General features: G+C 46.5%; 1 protein-coding gene across 1 annotated transcript; it reads left to right on the top strand.

Annotated features, from left to right (window-relative positions):
• The first annotated feature begins 2,700 nt into the window (after window positions 1-2,700).
• On the top strand, window positions 2,701-5,356 carry LOC145819333 (uncharacterized). Its single transcript, XM_082913318.1, has 4 exons — window positions 2,701-3,271; window positions 3,359-3,941; window positions 4,051-4,469; window positions 5,336-5,356. Exons 1-4 carry the CDS (start codon window positions 2,717-2,719, stop codon window positions 5,354-5,356), a joined length of 1,578 nt encoding a protein of 525 aa, XP_082769444.1. The 5' UTR covers window positions 2,701-2,716.
• Window positions 5,357-11,113: the final 5,757 nt, after the last annotated feature.

Below are 11,113 nucleotides of genomic sequence, written 5' to 3'. Positions count from 1 at the left end.
ATTTTTATTTTATTTTATTTTTTTGCTTCGAATCTGTTGGTGCTTCGTTTTTTTTTTTTTTTTTTTTGCTACTTGACAAACTTTGGGCAAATATATATATATATATATATATATTGATTATCATATATATATATATAATTTTTTTTTTTTTTTTAGAGCTCGGATTACCCACATTAGCCTTGGCTTGTGCACAATCAACTGCTGCTTCCGGCTTCAGCTTATCCGACGTCGACCACGCACGTTCGCCCTCTCAACGCAACGTGTGTGGTCTTGCCCAACCTAGCTCCACATCACTGCTTCCGGCTTCAGCTTATCCGACGTTGACCACGCACGTTCGCCCTCTCAACGCAACGTGTGTGGTTTTGCCCAAGCCTAGCCCAGTCTTGTTGATTACAGTCTGTAAAGCCTCTCTGATTTCAGCTTAAATTTCCAGTATCGGCTTCGGACTTCACCTCTCTAACTGCCCAAATTTGTAAGTATGACATTCGACCCCCTCTTCCGAATATAAATATATTTAAATATATATAAATATATTTTTGTGGCAATGTAGAGGGCTCAAGCAATCCGATGAAAATAAAAATAAAATACATAAATAAATAAAAACTGAATCTGAATATGGACTCAATTTTTTTGTGGCAATCCCGATGATATATATATATATTTTTTTTTAGCTCAAACACCGTGATTTTGGCCATATGAAAACATGCACTAGCACTTGAAACCTTATTGAGGTGCTTGGCTTGAACATAATTTGTTGAACTTTATCACCGAGGAAAGGCCGAATATAACTTGTTGACTAGTATTTGAGCTCCATTTTTGACATGGAGAGGGAAAACCCTGGACTTATGAATATGGACTTTGGAAAGGACATTCTTGTAATTTGCATAATGATCCATTGAATCTTGCTACTGATAAGCAATGTAATATACTTCGGATCTCGGGCCTGAAATTTACTATTGAACTTCACTCTGTCCAAATTTTGAACCCCGTATAAATTGGACCTTTAATATAGAACATAGTGACTTTAAGAAATTGACCCAATTGAACTTCATCATGAAGCGACCTATGACATTGCACCTCTTATTGATGATAGAAGACGAAAATCTATATGTTGATGATGCACCCATTGGTATTAAAATTTGTTGAGCTTGAAGAATATCCAAGAAAATGAATTGTTGATGACGTCCGAAGTTGAATTTGTTGATAAACCCATCATGTTGCATGTAACAATATTCTGAATTTTAATACGGTCAACTCTTTAATATTTATACAGGTTATTTCAGCCATATGTCTTCTCGAAAGAAACCCGTTGTCCCGGGGTCATCGGAACCGGCTCTCATGAAAGAGAGGGATGTACCTCCGGTATCTGAGTGGAGGAAATCTCCTTATTTTGGTCGGAAGGACCCCTTCTGGCGGGCGGCTACCTCTACCACTTCTCTTCTATCTCCGAAGGGGGCTCCATTATGTCTCACTGAGGACACTGACTCTGGCCAGGAGGCCCTCATTTCTCCTTCCTCGGTGCTACGCTTTCGGATTGAGCGGGGGGACTTTCCATACTGTTATCCTCAGTTCAAGGCCTTCTCAAACCCTCCTTTCGGTTGGCAAGAGTGGGTTGATGATGTCCTCTCGGACAAGAGCCTCTGTCAACGGCTTCAGGAGGCTCGGCTATTGATCCCGGTGAAAATATCTAGATCTCTATCCATCCGTCGCAACAATGCTAGCCTGGAAGCCATGGCTCTTCGGTGGAGCACCGAGACACACACCTTTATACTTGGCCAGCACGAGATGGGGCCCACCCTTGAGGATGTGTTCATGTTGCTGCGTCTGGAAGTGACCGGCCCTGATGCCTTCGACCCTGAGCAGACACCCCCCGAAGATGATTCTTTGATCCAATCTCTGAAGCTAAATCTTCAAACTTGTGGTCGGTGGAGTTCTGTTTTTGATGGTTCAGCGAGGAGGACTAGTCGAGTAAGGACGGACCGTGCCTCCTATACTGCATGGATCCGTCACTTCTTCAAGGATCTTCAGCCCTTGGCCAGAGATGCTGACCCTGACTCTCGGGAGTATGAAGCCGGTCCGATGTATGGCTCCAGGCTCTATTTCTTGGGATTTCTGGCTTGCTTCCTTTCATTCTTCATTCTTCCGAGCACACCTCCGGATTCCCTCAATCCTTTCGTCTTCCCCTTGGCAGTCAGGCTCTTCAGAGGAGATCGGATCCCTTTGGCTCCCCTATTTCTTGGGAATCTCTATTATCGGCTGGATCTGCTACATCGAGATATGGTTCGCTCCGTGGGTCGATATGAGCCTGTCTCCTTTATTCACAGCCAGTTCCTGCTATGTTTCTTCTTCGAGAGGTTCCCAAAATTTGCCCCTGCTCCGACTGTATTTGAGGCGGAAGTTCTTCGGGAGATAGTGGATAAAGATGGCCTCCCCGTGCTCGATACTGATGGGTCTCGGACATTTGAGAAAACGAAGTCTTGCCAGCCGTTGATTACACGTTGGTCACGTACTATTTCCACCTTATCCTTGAATACTCTGGTGGATGATCCCCGACGCTTTGTGGCACGGCCGTATGTATGCCCACCTGTAGGTGTGGCCACACCGCTTATCTATCATGGTTCCTCCCGCTTGGTGTCCTTTCCTTTGCCGAAGAACATCCCTGCACCCTTTGTTGATATGCTAATTATGATCCGTCCGAGTTCATTACCGGTGTGGCATGAGGGAGGAAGGCGTTGATAGTGCCGTTTATAGGCCTGACCGTGTAGCATGTCAATTCGGGTTTGATCAATGTGCCCCGGGGCCAGCACCTCATTTATTATCATTTTCAGAGAGCTACGGGCGCTTCAGTCGCCGGCTTATACACACCGTGCTTCCCATATCCGGCTCTTTGACGATGCCAGGCTTGAGCCGAGTAGGGGGTTTCACCCCCTCTTTCAGGCGGTATTGGCAGAAGAATATCGATGCGTTTATTGCATTTGTCCAGAGCAGACCGACCGTATGTTTGCTTCCGCCGATTTATAAGAAGGATTCTTCTCTTCGGCTACCCGAGAGCCGAAAATCTGACCACATGTACGAGGGTTTCTTCACTTCATCTGCTCCAACTGACCCTTCTGCTCGGGCATCTGCTTCTAGCTTGGCAATTACTTCTCCAGAGCCAGTCCCTTTGAATAAGGCCTCTGGTCCTCGGACGACCCGCCTTAAGAAGATGGCTCACAAGAGGACTTCTGATGCCAGTCCTTCCGCTCCTCGCCTTTCCAAAAGGCTTCGTGAGGTACCCGAAATTCTTGATTTGAAGCTACTTTCCTTCTTGCGACTATACCTTCTAAAATGAAAACTTTTATTTGCCCATGTTATGTAGGATCCTGCGGTTGTTGACGTTCTCGGTACCGTGGCTCCTGGCCATGCTGCCTCCCCCAGGCCGGACTCAGACTTGGATGACACCCTCCCTTTGTCTGCAAGACTTGTGAAGATGTGCACCCCTCGTATAGCAGTTATAGATGACGATGATGATGAGGCTGAGTCCTCCGATCATTTTTGTGACCTTATTCCACGCACGCGTCGTCATCGCCCTACCGTAGCTGAGGAGGAGCACTACCTTGGTGACGAGTTTGTTGGGGCTCACCGTTCTGATGTTGAGATTGCTGGAGGGACTGATGCCACAGAAATTGATGTCGCGGGCCATGCTTCTAGAGGCGATGTAGAGATGAGGTGCGCCTCTGGGAATGGTGTGGAGGTGGATGTGCTAGAGATCTCTGAGACTCGCTCTGGCACTTATGGTGATTCTCATCCTCCGGCCCTCCTTCCTTCTTCAGGGATGACTACTACTGTTCAGGCTTCATCAGACATTGAGATCGATCAGGTGGTCTCTACACGACCAAGTGACTTTGTTGATGCTAGGAGTCCTTCAGTTGCCCCTGCTTTGCATATTGATTCTCCCTCTGGTAATCTTTCTTTCTGAAGTTTGTCATTTACTTATATCTGTGAGAAATCTTTACTTAAATGACTTTCCTGTTCCCTACCTCTAATAAGGCCTTCTTATCTTTTCTTCAGTGTTAGCTGCTAACGGGGTCTTGCCTTCACCTACCTCAGACTCTGCTCCAGTGTTAGCTGCTACCGGGGTCCTGCCTTCACCTGCCTCGGACTCTGCTCCAGTGTTAGCTGCTACCGGGGTCCTGCCTTCACCTGCCTCGGACTCTGCTCCAGTGTTAGCTGCTACCGGGGTCCTGCCTTCACCTGCCTCGGACTCTGCTCCAGTGTTAGCTGCTACCGGGGTCCCGTCTTCACCTGCCCCGGACTCTACTCCGACTCTCTTTGTAACTCCTCACGGTTCTCCTTCTCAAGGGGGAACACCTGCCTTTGAGACGACTGCCAGAGGTTCTTCATCGCCAGTGCCTTCAAATATTTTGGATTTGAATCTCAGTGATTTCCACATTGATAGTGATGCTTTTGGTCTGTCCCCTTATCGTTCGGCATGCTCAGGCTCGGGACCTCTGCCGGGAGTTACCCCTCCGGGTGGTTCATCTAACCCGATAGACATTGGGGAGATTCCTGAGACTAGCAACTTTCCGGCCCCAATTCCTCCTTTGACTTCTGGCAAAGTATCATTTCTCCATTATTGGGTAGCTCCTGAGTTTGCTTCAGTTCTACAGCTTGTGCATTCAAGTTACCCGGAGACCTTTGCTTCATTTGCTTGCCAGTGTCCACTCATTCAGACTGCTCTTCTCGAGTCTTTTGCCACTATCTTATATAGCTTGGACACGCAACGGTTGTGTGACCTTAATGGAAAAGTAGTCGAGACGGCGTATCAGGGGATCTCTGACATGGAGCGTCACCAAGTGGACTTATCATGGCTTCGGAAGCGCCTGGATATAGCTTCGAACGCCAGTCATCGGCTGGAGCTTATGTCTGTGCTTGCCTCTTATCGCACCTCTATAGATGAGACAAAGGCAACTCTTCGTGAACTTGAGTCGGGTTATGCTCGGGCCTTGGAGACTTTAGAGGCACACTCTACTGTTTGTCCTCCAGATGTAGATGTGACGGGCAGCTTCTTCGAAGGTGTCTTTAGGAAAGATTGAGTTTTTTTTTATCATTACTTTCTTGCCCCTTTCGATAAAAATGTTTTATCTAGGACAATGCAATGAAATGACAAAATTTTTGTTGTTTGGATATTTTCGCATTGTTTTCTCATTCTACTTGATAAAATATTTATTTCGAATGATAGAACAATCATATGCACATGTTTATAAAAGCTGAAATATTCTCATTAGTTCTTCAACTTTCTTGACAAAAGCATAATAGATTCACTGTAAGTGATGGGATAAAACATACACCATAGAGAAAACCAGCTTCTTCATAACGCAAGGGAAATACAACCTTTAGACAAAGTAAGAAAGTGAAAATGAATTTCAACATAGATGAGTCCAACTATGGGTAGTAATGCTTGATAAACTTTGCATTGAGCGGGCCAGTTCGGAAGCTGTCTTCAACCCTTACAAGTTTGTAGTACCCGCTTGAGCTTGCCTGAACCACCTTGTAGGGCCCTTCCCATTTTGGAGAAAACTTGGGTAAAGGCTGTCCTCGCATGATTGGGTCTACAATCTTCCATACTAGATCACCTTCTTCAAACTTCCTTGGTACCACAGTCTGGTTATAGGCTCGGGCGATGGACTCATGATACCTTTCCATGACTTTTGCAGCTCTGTCATGCTTTTCCTCTAATGCTTCCAATCTGGTGGTTCGAGGCTCCAATACCATTCCCGAGGCGAGAGCCATTCGAGCAGATGGCGTTTCCAACTCTATAGGCAACACTGCCTCGGACCCATACACAAGGGAGTAAGGAGTTGCTTGAGTTGGCTTTCTCTTCGAAGTGCGATACGCCCATAGGGCTACTATCAACTGTTCGGACCAAGTCCCCCCAAACTCATCCATCATCTTGCTCAGAATCCTTATCAGTGTCTTGTTTGTGGCTTCCGCCTGCCCGTTCCCTTTTGGATAGTAGGGTGTGGATTTGTGATGCTTCACTTGGTAAGTCTCTAGGAGGCTCTTCACATCTTTGTTTATGAAGGGAGTGCCGTTATCCGAGAGGATGGTGTTTGGTACTCCAAATCGGCAAATGATATTCTCCTTGATGAAGTTCGCAACTGCAGGCCCCGTAGCGTTCTTCAGAGGAATTGCTTCGACCCACTTTGTACTCAATTCTGTGGCTGCGAGAATCCACTTGTACCCCTTAGAAGATGTGGAGATGGGCCCTATCAGATCAAAAGCCCAGGTATGGAACGGCCATGGCGTTCGGATACTATGCAGGTCTACAGCTGGAGCATGGATCAAATTTCCGTGTTTCTGACAAGTCTGGCACCTCTTCACGTGATGGGATGCATCTGACTCCATGGTCGGCCAGTAATACCCAAGGTGTATAAGTTGCTCGAACAGCCGAGCCCCTCCTTGATGTTCAATCTCGTGGGCTCTTCCGAGGACTAGATCTGACTCCTCCTTGGAGAGACATCTCAGGGGAGTGCCCTCAATACTTCTTCTATACAGCTTGTCCTGATCAAGAAAGTACCGCCTCGTTCTCCTCTTGAGGTGTGCAATGTCCCTCGGGCTCTCAGGTAGTGTTCCCTCTTTGAGATAGTCAATGTAGACTTGCCTCCAGTCAGGGGTATCAATTTCAAAGCAACTCTCATCCTCCCGGATGTATGACTGACACTTGGGGCATTCCCTCTGTAATTGATTTGAGTCCTTCTCCATCTCGGGCCAATAATAACCTTGTCTTTGGATTCTTCTATACAGACTGATATCCCCATCCCCGCAAGACTTTTCATGGATCTGTTGTAGTCGGAAGCTTGCTTCTTGTTGGCCAATACACCGGGCTAGGAATCCGGTACCTCCTCGGAAGTAAAGTTCACCTTGAATAATTGTGAATTGGGCAAGCTTGGCCATAGTCAATTTTCCAACTTTGCTTCTGAGTTGCTCGAGGACTTCTCCTCTCCAGTCCTCCGGAAGGCCTTTGTCTTCGGGTATTATTGAAGGTTCTGTTCTCTTCTTGATAACAATTGTTGCCTCTTCCTCTGGAATGTCAACTCTTGCCCCTAATGTTGCGAGGGCATCTGAAAACTTGTTGTCGGAGCGAGGCACATGCTCTATTTCGACCTTCTGAAATTTGTCAAGAAGCCTTTGGACTGTTGTTCGATATGTGGCCAAGGCAGGCTCCTTTAAGACGAACTGTCCTGAAACTTGCTTCACTATCAGCTTTGAGTCCCCCCGGATCCGAATCTTCTTGATACTGTGCTTCTCAGCTGCTATCAAGCCTAAAATAAGAGCCTCATACTCGGCTTCGTTATTCGAACAATGGAAATCCAGTTTATAAGACAAATATAACTTTTCCCCACTTTTGCTTGTAAGGACTATCCCGGTTCCTCCCTTCCCTCCGGCTGCTGCTCCGTCAAAGCTCAATGTCCAGAAGTTTTCCTCGGAAGCCATAGCTGCATGCACCTCTCCTCTTAATTCTTCATTCACTGGTTCATAGTCACCACTTGGAAATTGGGCAAGGAGATCAGCTAAGGCTTGGCTTTTGATCGCCTTGGGGGCTACACATGTGATCTCGAATTCACCTAGTGCTAACAACCATCTTGCCACCTTCCCGGTTAGAGCAGGCTTGCTGAGGAGGTATCGGATTGGATCACTTTTAGTGACAATCCGAATCTGGTGTGCTAAGAAGTAATGTCTGAGCTTTTGGACGGTGAATACCAAAGCTAAACAATGTCTCTCTACCGGGGTATATCGGACTTCTGCTCCTCGAATCTTCCGGCTGATGTAATACACCGGGCGTTCTGCTCCATCTACATCTTGGACCAATAATGCCCCTATGGACTTGGGGGTTGAAGTTAAGTACAACATTAGCGGCACCCCGGGCTGCGGGGCTATCATGGTCCGAGGCGAGGTCAAGGCTGCCTTGATTCTCTCGAAGGCCTTTTGGTGCTCCTGGTTCCACTCGAACTTGGCATCTCCTTTTAACAATGAACCGAAAGGGGCCGAGATCTCTGCAAGTGCTGGGATAAACCTCCGAATATAAGACACTTTCCCGAGGAACTTCTTTAACTCCTTCTGAGAATGCGGGGGAGGCATTGCTCTGATAGATTTGACCTTGTCTTCATCTGCCTCGATACCATGCCTATGTACAAGAAACCCGAGGAACTTCCCGGCCGTCACCCCGAAAGCACATTTGAGAGGATTCATCCTCATTTTGAATTTCTGGCACCTCTTGAATACCTTCTCAAGGTCTCGGAGATGGTCTTCTTCTTTCTTGGATTTCACCACTAGATCATCAACATAATCTTCCACCTCATGATGGATCATGTCATGAAAGATTGCAGTCATAGCCCTTTGGTAAGTTGCACCGGCATTCTTGAGTCCGAAAGGCATGACTGTATAGAAGAAGTTTCCGAGAGGTGTTCTAAAAGCAGTCTTTTCTGCGTCCTCTTCAGCCATCTTAATCTGATTGTATCCACTGAATCCATCCATGAATGAGAACATCTGGTGTCCCGAGGTAGTATCCACGAGGGTGTCGATGTGAGGAAGAGGGAATTCATCCTTCGGGCAAGATTTGTTCAAATCTCGAAAGTCTACACATACTCTGATTTGGCCATTCTTCTTCTTTACTGGCACGATTTTTGCTAACCACGTGGGGTACTGTATTGGCCGGATGAAACCAGCCTGTTGAAGTTTTTCAATCTCCTCCTTAATCTTCTCTTCGAGATCTGGATGATATTTTCGAGCAGCTTGCTTAATTGGCTTGGAGTTTGGGAACACATCAAGATAGTGGGAGACTAGGTCAGGATCTAGTCCGGGCATTTCCTTATATGACCAAGCAAACACATCTGAGTATCGGCTTATCAACTTTAACAACTGTTCCCGCTTTTCTGGGCTAAGGCTCGAACTTACGAATACCGGCCTCGGTGCATCTTGTCCATCACTCAGATCTATTTCGATAAGTTGTTCAGGCTGAGGCTTCGGCCCATCTTGCATACATTCTGGAGCCACTTCAGGCTTTATTACTATATCATTGTCAGGAGGCTCTTCTTTTGACTCGGAGTCGGTGACTGAAGAAACCGACTCCCCGCACCTTCATAAATAGTACACCATCTTGCCTCCTTCTCGAACTTTCATCACCTTTCGAGGAATAGGCGGACTTTCTGTTCTAGACATTGCCCGCTTACTTGATTCTGCCATCGGCTCCTTGTCATCTTTGATATCCTCCCAACGAGGAATTTTGACCCCTCGAGGCTTAGAGGTGGTGGGAACTTCTTCGATAGCCAGTTCGGTGAAGTAGATGGCATCAGAATAATGAGCTTCATGGATCTCGAAAGGCCTTTTTGTAGCCTGAATTGTCACCGTCTTCTTTCCCCATTTAGCCTTAACACACTGATGATAACTCGATGGTACAGCCCCATATCTATGCATCCAGGTCCTCCCTAGAATGATGTGATAATTTGCCTCAGAATCGATAATATGGAACTTGGTGGCCGAGCGAATCTCTCCAACGGCTAAATCAACAGTTACGCATCCGATAGTAACTCTCCTTTCTCCACCGAAGCCAGTGATGACTATCGGCTGCTTCACAATGCGTTCTTCAGAGATTCCGGCTTTTTCTAGAGTAGCGCGAGTCATAATGTTGATAGAGGCTCCACTATCTAGAAAGGCCCTTTTGAACTCAACCCCGTTAATAAAAACAGTCACATAAAGCGGGCGATTGTGAGAAAAAGGATACTTCCGATCAGCCTCGGAGAAAGTAATGGCACTAGATTGCTCTTTTGCCTTCCTCGGGATAGACCCCTCAGTCGACATGCATTCCTCATGGTGTGCCTCGGCTATATTAATGATAGACTTGGTGATTTCCGTTCTTGCCTCCCTGGAAAGTCCAAGCTGGTCAAAGAACTGCTTGAACTTTACACAGTCTTGCAGGGTTTTGGCATAGTGATCCGGATCTTTTTCCACTCTTGGAGGCTCGTAGTTAACCATCTCCTCGGTCTCCTCAAAATAAGATGCCACATAAACATGGTGTCCTCCTCTTCCATAGCATTCTTCTCCTCCTTCTGGATCAAAGGGATCTTCGCCATGAGTCATAAATGTTCTGCCCTCTGGATCGAGAGCACTTCCATAGTAAACTTGCTCACCCTCTGGCTCGAGGATGTCGTCCAGATAACAGTCATCGTCATCGAGATTAGCGATAGCCTCGATCATTGGGCCTTCATAAGTTATCATAGCAACATTCTTGCCCTTGTCTCGGTGTTGAGGATATGGTTGTTCTCGGATGTCTTGAGTCCCTCGCTTTTTGAACCTCAATTCGTCTGCCTCGACTTTATCTCTGAAGATTTTCCTGAGAGTCCAACACTTCTCTGTCGGATGTTTCAATGTACGATGGTAGACACAAAATTCAGGGCTCTCACGGTCCTTTTTTGATGGCATTTCTTCAACATAAGGCAATTTTAGCTCTCCGTCAGCCACCCATTCCTTAACTAGAGCTTTCACTTCCTCGATTCCACATGGATAAGAAACATTCCCCTTTTCACCATTATATTGCTTTCTTTTCTGGCCTCTATGACCTCCTCCTTGTGAATTTCGGGTATCCGGGGCAGAGGCAGCAGCAACGATAGGTCCACGAGATGACTTGAAACTAGTCTTGTAACTAGCTTTAAATCCGGACTCTTGAGCCTGAGGAATGCTAATGTTCCGAGCTGCTTCTATTAATGCCGAGAAGGTGGGTAGCTTGTGGTTAACTAGAAACATTTTGTACCTGCTCAATGCCCCTTCTAGACAAATTTGAACCAGATAACTCTCCTCAACTGCTTCATGACAATCCACGGCCTTGTCCTGAAACCTTTTGACGTAGTCAAGGATGTCTTCACTTTCTTGTTGCTTCTCTTTACACAATGTAAGTGTGGTCACCTTCTCCGCCACTTGAAAGAACTTGGAGTGGAATTTGTTAACCATTTCCTCCCAACTTCGGACAGAGTTTGGGGCCAAATTAACATACCAACTATATGCTCGGTCGGTGAGGGACTTAGAGAATTCTCTCAGTCGGAGGACGTGGTTTGAACCATGAATACCTAGAGTCTCG

This window comes from Camellia sinensis, chromosome 1 (genome assembly GCF_055761805.1).
Source record: "Camellia sinensis isolate YWXY chromosome 1, ASM5576180v1, whole genome shotgun sequence".
NCBI lineage: Eukaryota > Viridiplantae > Streptophyta > Magnoliopsida > Ericales > Theaceae > Camellia > Camellia sinensis.
Note: the sequence above shows the minus strand (reverse complement) of the source record. Positions and strands in the feature narration are given on the sequence as shown.

Coding starts and splice junctions, on each gene's coding strand:
- LOC145819333 (XM_082913318.1), top strand. CDS start 2,717: ATGAGGGAGGAAGGCGTTGATAGTGCCGTTTATAGGCCTGACCGTGTA. Junction 3,272..3,358: donor TTTCCAAAAGGCTTCGTGAG/GTACCCGAAATT, acceptor CATGTTATGTAG/GATCCTGCGGTTGTTGACGT. Junction 4,470..5,335: donor GTCTGTCCCCTTATCGTTCG/GCATGCTCAGGC, acceptor CATACACCATAG/AGAAAACCAGCTTCTTCATA.